The sequence below is a fragment of the Scyliorhinus torazame genome, chromosome 21 (assembly GCF_047496885.1).
Source record: "Scyliorhinus torazame isolate Kashiwa2021f chromosome 21, sScyTor2.1, whole genome shotgun sequence".
NCBI classification, from domain to species: domain Eukaryota; kingdom Metazoa; phylum Chordata; class Chondrichthyes; order Carcharhiniformes; family Scyliorhinidae; genus Scyliorhinus; species Scyliorhinus torazame.
The window spans coordinates 108,065,232-108,074,803 of record NC_092727.1 but is presented as its reverse complement, the minus strand read 5'-3'; the positions used below and the strand labels follow the sequence as shown (position 1 = coordinate 108,074,803).

At 43.9% G+C, this 9,572-nt stretch overlaps 2 protein-coding genes and 1 pseudogene across 8 annotated transcripts in view; all 3 read right to left on the bottom strand.

The window, feature by feature from the left end:
• Positions 1–360: 360 nt before the first annotated feature.
• LOC140398719 (galactoside alpha-(1,2)-fucosyltransferase 2-like) lies at positions 361–2,555 on the bottom strand (annotated as a pseudogene).
• LOC140398480 (galactoside alpha-(1,2)-fucosyltransferase 2-like) lies at positions 2,032–5,547 on the bottom strand. The gene has a single exon (XM_072487210.1). The coding sequence runs from the start codon at positions 5,545–5,547 to the stop codon at positions 4,471–4,473; it is 1,077 nt and encodes a 358-aa protein (XP_072343311.1). The 3' UTR covers positions 2,032–4,470.
• Positions 5,524–9,572, bottom strand: part of LOC140398479 (galactoside alpha-(1,2)-fucosyltransferase 2-like) — a 50,507-nt gene continuing 46,458 nt past the window's right edge. For 6 of the 7 annotated variants that reach the window (XM_072487208.1, XM_072487207.1, XM_072487203.1 and 3 more), the window contains exon 2: positions 5,984–9,551. In XM_072487208.1, the coding sequence (XP_072343309.1) occupies positions 8,424–9,500 (1,077 nt within the window). In that variant the 5' untranslated portion in view covers positions 9,501–9,551 and the 3' untranslated portion in view covers positions 5,984–8,423. Of the gene's footprint in view, positions 5,599–5,983; positions 9,552–9,572 lie in introns of those variants that run through there. The other variant, XM_072487204.1, reaches the window with a different exon arrangement.

Sequence of the window (9,572 nt, the reverse complement as noted above, 5' to 3'; positions counted from 1 at the left end):
GAATCTCGCCCCACTCCAGACGCACAGATGTGGTTGACTCTTAATTGCCCTCTGAGCAATCCACTCAGTTCTCGGGCAATTAGGGATGGCCAATAAATGCTGGCCCAACCAGTGACACCCACATCCCATGAACGAATAGACATATATATATTGAAGGGCAAAGATTCTCACTGTGTTCTGGAGATAATGCAATATTGATAATGATGGTGGCAGCCTCACTTTCTTACACACAACAAAAATAAGATAAAAAAGACAATGAGGTTAAATTTACAATCTCTTCCTTGAAGAGAACACCCTTGACACACAGATGTTTTTTGAGTGCGCATACACAGCGACTATATCAAAACAACTACTGCTAAATTTAATATAATATTAAATTTATATTCTTGACATCGATTTCTGAACTTAACCAAGGTTACCCTCCAGAAGCTCAATTAGTGCTTTTGAAATTTAAAAATGTACTGAACATTAACAATGAAAAATCAAGGCGCTTTGAAAATTATAGGGAGTGTATTTAGCTACTTTGAAGCTTTTTCAGGCAGAAGAGGTGAGAGATCAGCAGGAAGTCCAACCCACTCGGGTAAAAACGCCGCCTCATACTTAAATAACTTTAGAAATGGTGACTCTGGCAAAGTAAAGTTTGTGAGGTAAATTGTCTCCCCACCTGCCAAGTAGCCGGCCCAGTAACCAAATGTCCCTACTGTCATTATGGTGTGATTACAATGAGCAAGGATAGCAATGTCATCAGCTGGACTGGATTGCTTTGCATCGTCTGAAAAGAAAACATCTCCTTTGGATTTATCGATGTTCTCCTTACTCCAATCCATTCCATTACTTGTCACGACAAAAACAACGTTTTTGTATTTATTTCTGAAGTAAGCCATTGCTGTGTCTAAATATTTCTTATCAGCTATAACTCCTTTCCACACATCTGGCATGATATGTATGTAATCTCCCCTTCGAACGTGAACACCAACATACGTCACATTCTTTCGCTCCCCTGTAATGCGTCTAAGGAACGTATTGATCTGTTCTTTCAGAAAGTCATGAAAGGTGAATTCATGGAGAATTTCTTCTCGGATATGATGATAAAATGTCCATGAACATGGGTGTCCAGCGAACATAACACAGTTTCCTTGAATACTGCGGTATTGATCCTCCATCCAGTCATTGACATGAAATTCTTTCCAAAGTATTCCGTATTTCATACTGTCATGGAGGGTCGGAAGGGTAATTTTGAAGATAGGGGACAGGTAATTGGCCATGGCAGGCAGAATGTATGCTTGGTGACCGTTCAATTTTGCCAATGCGTACAATGTTGCATATTCCCCCATCTGGTTGCCAAGTCGTCCATCAGAGTTAATTGTCCAAATTCCTTTTATAGAAGTGTTGTCATTTTCAGAGTCTTTTGCTATTTCACATTGCAATGCCATGGTTATATTTCCAAACAAATAAAGGTATTTGGCTGGTACGATACTATATGCTAATTGATATTTGTAGATTACGGTAATTAATGTTAGTGCAGAGAAGAATATTAAAAGGATCAGCAGCTTTTTCTTGCTTTTCCAAACACAAACTTTGCTTAAATTAACCATCTCTGCTGCTTCTTCAGGCTGTGATAGATTTCCGCAGTTCAGGTTGGGTTCCTGAAATTTCAGAAATACCTCATTATTATAGAACAATGATGAAACAAACCTTCAAAATTCGCTGTTGGCTCATTTTTTTTGACGAAGTTACTCTAGTAAAATGCATTGGACTCATTATTGATGAAATTGAGTGCAATAACAACTTAATGCAAGCAGATATGAAGTAGTAGGCCTGAAGGGTAACAAATACTTAACATCATTATCAGCATCACACTACGATTTGAGGACACTTACTTTGTTAATATATTTATCATATTGTTAGGATACCAGACCAGACCCCAATGTATGTTAGGAAACTGGACAAGAAACCCAACCATTTTTCAATTTGTGAATTGTGAGGAAATTATACTTCGCTCCCCAGGAGTGATTCCACTGACAAGAATGGATCTTTTATATCAAAAAAACTTTATTCTTAACACAGGACCAACTACATTAACATCACAGAAAATAGCTTACAATTAACAGTTAAAGAATTCTTAACAATAAAACAAAACACTTTAATTTCTAACTTATACCTTCTCTATCTCAAATTAAATAAAGCACATTACAGATTAAAAGCCACTTGTAAGTAAAGTTAGCAAACACACGGATACTTGTTGTCCTCTGTGTAGAGAGTTAGTTACAGCAAAGGAGAGAGACCCTTTCAGACACAAGCTGCATGTCCTTCTGTCTTTGGCAGACTAAAAGCTAAACTGCTTGCTATAGACCTGGCTCCTCCCAGTAATTACATGATTTCTATCCCACGAACTGTCTTATGACCATCTTACTAAGAACCATAGAATTCATAAAGTGCAGAAGGAGACCATTCAACCTATCAAGTCTGTACTGACCCTCTTGTTAGAGCACCCTACCCAAGCACCCTGCCCTGCCGTATCAGCATAACTCCATAAACCTACCTAACCTGCGCATCTTTGGACACTGTGGGGCACCTTAGCATGGCCAATCCACCTAAATTGCACATCTTTGGACTGTGGGAGGAAACCAGAGCAGCTGGAGGAAACCCAGGCAGCCACGGGGAGAAATTTCAAACTCCACATAGACAGTCAACCAAGACCGGAATTGAACCTGGGTCCCTGGCGCTGTGAGGCAGCAATGCTAACCACTGTGCCACCACTGTGGTAACCACAACCCCTCAATTATCTAAAGTCTAGGGAACCTTCTTTCTCCAACAAAAGTCCATTACCCCTTTATAGGTAAACAATTGAATACACTGTGGTGTATCTGGTGGAGTGAGCAAAGCAGGACATATTGTGATACAGAAAACCAAGTTGAGGCTTAACCTTAGCTTGTGAAAGCCAATATGGGAATTAAACATCCGAGCATGGTCCAGACATATCCTGAGATATTTGTAAGCGGAAACTTGCTCAAGTTCAGAGTTATGAAGCGTTAACATTTCATGATCAGAGGCAGAGTAAGACAGTTTCCGAATAAACAGCATTGACTTTGCTTTAGTCGAATTCAGCAGAAGGCGAAGACCAAAATATCGGGCGGGATTATCCGGCCCCCCGCCGGGTTGGAGAATTAGAAGTCATAATGATGATCATGAAACCATTGTCGGAAATGCCCATCTGGTTCACGAATGTCCTTTCGGGAAGGAAATCTGCCAGCGTTACCTGGTCTGGCTAACGTCTGATGCGAAATTCTCCGGTATCGGCGCGATGTCCGCTGACTGGAGCCCAAAATGGCGCAAATCAGTCGGGCATCGCGCCGCCCCAAAGGTGCGGAATGCTCCGCACCTTTGGGGGCCGAGCCCCAACATTGAGGGGCTAGGCTGGCGCCGGACGAATTTCTGCCCCGCCAGCTGGCGGAAAAGACCTTTGGTGCGGCTGACGCGGAAATGACATCTCCGGGCGGCGCATGCGCGGGAGTGTCAGAGGCTGCTGACAGCATTCCCGCGCATGCGCAGTGGAGGGAGTCTCTTCCGCCTCCGCCATGGTGGAGACCGTAGCGAAGGCGGAAGGGAAAGAGTGCCCCCACGGATCGGTGGGCACCGATCGCAGGCCAGGCCACCGTGGGGGCACCCCCCGGGGCCAGATCGCCCCGCGCCCCCCCCCCAGGACCCCGGGGCCCACCCGCGCCGCCTTGTCTCGCCGGTAAGTTAGGTGGTTTAATCTACGCCGGCGGGATAGGCATTTTAGCGGCGGGACTTCGGCCCATTCGGGCCGGAGAATCGCGGGGGGGGCCCGCCAACCGGTGTGGCACGATTCCCGCCCCCGCCGAATATCCGGTGGTGGAGAATTCGGCAAACGGCGGGGGCGGGATTCACGCCAGCCCCCGGCGATTCTCCGACCCGGCGGGGGGTCGGAGAATCTCGCCCCACTCCAGACGCACAGATGTGGTTGACTCTTAATTGCCCTCTGAGCAATCCACTCAGTTCTCGGGCAATTAGGGATGGCCAATAAATGCTGGCCCAACCAGTGACACCCACATCCCATGAACGAATAGACATATATATATTGAAGGGCAAAGATTCTCACTGTGTTCTGGAGATAATGCAATATTGATAATGATGGTGGCAGCCTCACTTTCTTACACACAACAAAAATAAGATAAAAAAGACAATGAGGTTAAATTTACAATCTCTTCCTTGAAGAGAACACCCTTGACACACAGATGTTTTTTGAGTGCGCATACACAGCGACTATATCAAAACAACTACTGCTAAATTTAATATAATATTAAATTTATATTCTTGACATCGATTTCTGAACTTAACCAAGGTTACCCTCCAGAAGCTCAATTAGTGCTTTTGAAATTTAAAAATGTACTGAACATTAACAATGAAAAATCAAGGCGCTTTGAAAATTATAGGGAGTGTATTTAGCTACTTTGAAGCTTTTTCAGGCAGAAGAGGTGAGAGATCAGCAGGAAGTCCAACCCACTCGGGTAAAAACGCCGCCTCATACTTAAATAACTTTAGAAATGGTGACTCTGGCAAAGTAAAGTTTGTGAGGTAAATTGTCTCCCCACCTGCCAAGTAGCCGGCCCAGTAACCAAATGTCCCTACTGTCATTATGGTGTGATTACAATGAGCAAGGATAGCAATGTCATCAGCTGGACTGGATTGCTTTGCATCGTCTGAAAAGAAAACATCTCCTTTGGATTTATCGATGTTCTCCTTACTCCAATCCATTCCATTACTTGTCACGACAAAAACAACGTTTTTGTATTTATTTCTGAAGTAAGCCATTGCTGTGTCTAAATATTTCTTATCAGCTATAACTCCTTTCCACACATCTGGCATGATATGTATGTAATCTCCCCTTCGAACGTGAACACCAACATACGTCACATTCTTTCGCTCCCCTGTAATGCGTCTAAGGAACGTATTGATCTGTTCTTTCAGAAAGTCATGAAAGGTGAATTCATGGAGAATTTCTTCTCGGATATGATGATAAAATGTCCATGAACATGGGTGTCCAGCGAACATAACACAGTTTCCTTGAATACTGCGGTATTGATCCTCCATCCAGTCATTGACATGAAATTCTTTCCAAAGTATTCCGTATTTCATACTGTCATGGAGGGTCGGAAGGGTAATTTTGAAGATAGGGGACAGGTAATTGGCCATGGCAGGCAGAATGTATGCTTGGTGACCGTTCAATTTTGCCAATGCGTACAATGTTGCATATTCCCCCATCTGGTTGCCAAGTCGTCCATCAGAGTTAATTGTCCAAATTCCTTTTATAGAAGTGTTGTCATTTTCAGAGTCTTTTGCTATTTCACATTGCAATGCCATGGTTATATTTCCAAACAAATAAAGGTATTTGGCTGGTACGATACTATATGCTAATTGATATTTGTAGATTACGGTAATTAATGTTAGTGCAGAGAAGAATATTAAAAGGATCAGCAGCTTTTTCTTGCTTTTCCAAACACAAACTTTGCTTAAATTAACCATCTCTGCTGCTTCTTCAGGCTGTGATAGATTTCCGCAGTTCAGGTTGGGTTCCTGAAATTTCAGAAATACCTCATTATTATAGAACAATGATGAAACAAACCTTCAAAATTCGCTGTTGGCTCATTTTTTTTGACGAAGTTACTCTAGTAAAATGCATTGGACTCATTATTGATGAAATTGAGTGCAATAACAACTTAATGCAAGCAGATATGAAGTAGTAGGCCTGAAGGGTAACAAATACTTAACATCATTATCAGCATCACACTACGATTTGAGGACACTTACTTTGTTAATATATTTATCATATTGTTAGGATACCAGACCAGACCCCAATGTATGTTAGGAAACTGGACAAGAAACCCAACCATTTTTCAATTTGTGAATTGTGAGGAAATTATACTTCGCTCCCCAGGAGTGATTCCACTGACAAGAATGGATCTTTTATATCAAAAAAACTTTATTCTTAACACAGGACCAACTACATTAACATCACAGAAAATAGCTTACAATTAACAGTTAAAGAATTCTTAACAATAAAACAAAACACTTTAATTTCTAACTTATACCTTCTCTATCTCAAATTAAATAAAGCACATTACAGATTAAAAGCCACTTGTAAGTAAAGTTAGCAAACACACGGATACTTGTTGTCCTCTGTGTAGAGAGTTAGTTACAGCAAAGGAGAGAGACCCTTTCAGACACAAGCTGCATGTCCTTCTGTCTTTGGCAGACTAAAAGCTAAACTGCTTGCTATAGACCTGGCTCCTCCCAGTAATTACATGATTTCTATCCCACGAACTGTCTTATGACCATCTTACTAAGAACCATAGAATTCATAAAGTGCAGAAGGAGACCATTCAACCTATCAAGTCTGTACTGACCCTCTTGTTAGAGCACCCTACCCAAGCACCCTGCCCTGCCGTATCAGCATAACTCCATAAACCTACCTAACCTGCGCATCTTTGGACACTGTGGGGCACCTTAGCATGGCCAATCCACCTAAATTGCACATCTTTGGACTGTGGGAGGAAACCAGAGCAGCTGGAGGAAACCCAGGCAGCCACGGGGAGAAATTTCAAACTCCACATAGACAGTCAACCAAGACCGGAATTGAACCTGGGTCCCTGGCGCTGTGAGGCAGCAATGCTAACCACTGTGCCACCACTGTGGTAACCACAACCCCTCAATTATCTAAAGTCTAGGGAACCTTCTTTCTCCAACAAAAGTCCATTACCCCTTTATAGGTAAACAATTGAATACACTGTGGTGTATCTGGTGGAGTGAGCAAAGCAGGACATATTGTGATACAGAAAACCAAGTTGAGGCTTAACCTTAGCTTGTGAAAGCCAATATGGGAATTAAACATCCGAGCATGGTCCAGACATATCCTGAGATATTTGTAAGCGGAAACTTGCTCAAGTTCAGAGTTATGAAGCGTTAACATTTCATGATCAGAGGCAGAGTAAGACAGTTTCCGAATAAACAGCATTGACTTTGCTTTAGTCGAATTCAGCAGAAGGCGAAGACCAAAATATCGGGCGGGATTATCCGGCCCCCCGCCGGGTTGGAGAATTAGAAGTCATAATGATGATCATGAAACCATTGTCGGAAATGCCCATCTGGTTCACGAATGTCCTTTCGGGAAGGAAATCTGCCAGCGTTACCTGGTCTGGCTAACGTCTGATGCGAAATTCTCCGGTATCGGCGCGATGTCCGCTGACTGGAGCCCAAAATGGCGCAAATCAGTCGGGCATCGCGCCGCCCCAAAGGTGCGGAATGCTCCGCACCTTTGGGGGCCGAGCCCCAACATTGAGGGGCTAGGCTGGCGCCGGACGAATTTCTGCCCCGCCAGCTGGCGGAAAAGACCTTTGGTGCGGCTGACGCGGAAATGACATCTCCGGGCGGCGCATGCGCGGGAGTGTCAGAGGCTGCTGACAGCATTCCCGCGCATGCGCAGTGGAGGGAGTCTCTTCCGCCTCCGCCATGGTGGAGACCGTAGCGAAGGCGGAAGGGAAAGAGTGCCCCCACGGATCGGTGGGCACCGATCGCAGGCCAGGCCACCGTGGGGGCACCCCCCGGGGCCAGATCGCCCCGCGCCCCCCCCCCCAGGACCCCGGGGCCCACCCGCGCCGCCTTGTCTCGCCGGTAAGTTAGGTGGTTTAATCTACGCCGGCGGGATAGGCATTTTAGCGGCGGGACTTCGGCCCATTCGGGCCGGAGAATCGCGGGGGGGGCCCGCCAACCGGTGTGGCACGATTCCCGCCCCCGCCGAATATCCGGTGGTGGAGAATTCGGCAAACGGCGGGGGCGGGATTCACGCCAGCCCCCGGCGATTCTCCGACCCGGCGGGGGGTCGGAGAATCTCGCCCCACTCCAGACGCACAGATGTGGTTGACTCTTAATTGCCCTCTGAGCAATCCACTCAGTTCTCGGGCAATTAGGGATGGCCAATAAATGCTGGCCCAACCAGTGACACCCACATCCCATGAACGAATAGACATATATATATTGAAGGGCAAAGATTCTCACTGTGTTCTGGAGATAATGCAATATTGATAATGATGGTGGCAGCCTCACTTTCTTACACACAACAAAAATAAGATAAAAAAGACAATGAGGTTAAATTTACAATCTCTTCCTTGAAGAGAACACCCTTGACACACAGATGTTTTTTGAGTGCGCATACACAGCGACTATATCAAAACAACTACTGCTAAATTTAATATAATATTAAATTTATATTCTTGACATCGATTTCTGAACTTAACCAAGGTTACCCTCCAGAAGCTCAATTAGTGCTTTTGAAATTTAAAAATGTACTGAACATTAACAATGAAAAATCAAGGCGCTTTGAAAATTATAGGGAGTGTATTTAGCTACTTTGAAGCTTTTTCAGGCAGAAGAGGTGAGAGATCAGCAGGAAGTCCAATCCACTCGGGTAAAAACGCCGCCTCATACTTAAATAACTTTAGAAATGGTGACTCTGGCAAAGTAAAGTTTGTGAGGTAAATTGTCTCCCCACCTGCCAAGTAGCCGGCCCAGTAACCAAATGTCCCTACTGTCATTATGGTGTGATTACAATGAGCAAGGATAGCAATGTCATCAGCTGGACTGGATTGCTTTGGATCGTCTGAAAAGAAAACATCTCCTTTGGATTTATCGATGTTCTCCTTACTCCAATCCATTCCATTACTTGTCACGACAAAAACAACGTTTTTGTATTTATTTCTGAAGTAAGCCATTGCTGTGTCTAAATATTTCTTATCAGCTATAACTCCTTTCCACACATCTGGCATGACATGTATGTAATCTCCCCTTCGAACGTGAACACCAACATACGTCACATTCTTTCGCTCCCCTGTAATGCGTCTAAGGAACGTATTGGTCTGTTCTTTCAGAAAGTCATGAAAGGTGAATTCATGGAGAATTTCTTCTCGGATATGATGATAAAATGTCCATGAACATGGGTATCCAGCGAACATAACACAGTTTCCTTGAATACTGCCGTATTGATCCTCCATCCAGTCATTGACATGAAATTCTTTCCAAAGTATTCCGTATTTCATACTGTCATGGAGGGTCGGAAGGGTAATTTTGAAGATAGGGGACAGGTAATTGGCCATGGCAGGCAGAATGTATGCTTGGTGACCGTTCAATTTTGCCAATGCGTACAATGTTGCATATTCCCCCATCTGGTTGCCAAGTCGTCCAACAGAGTTAATTGTACAAATTCCTTTTATAGAAGTGTTCACATTTTCAGAGTCTTTTGCTATTTCACATTGCAATGCCATGGTTATATTTCCAAACAAATAAAGGTATTTGGCTGGTACGATACTATATGCTAATTGATATTTGTAGATTACGGCAATTAATGTTAGTGCAGAGAAGAATATTAAAAGGATCAGCAGCTTTTTCTTGCTTTTCCAAACACAAACTTTGCTTAAATTAACCATCTCTGCTGCTTCTTCAGGCTGTGATAGATTTCCGCAGTTCAGGTTGGGTTCCTGAAATTTCAGAAATACCTC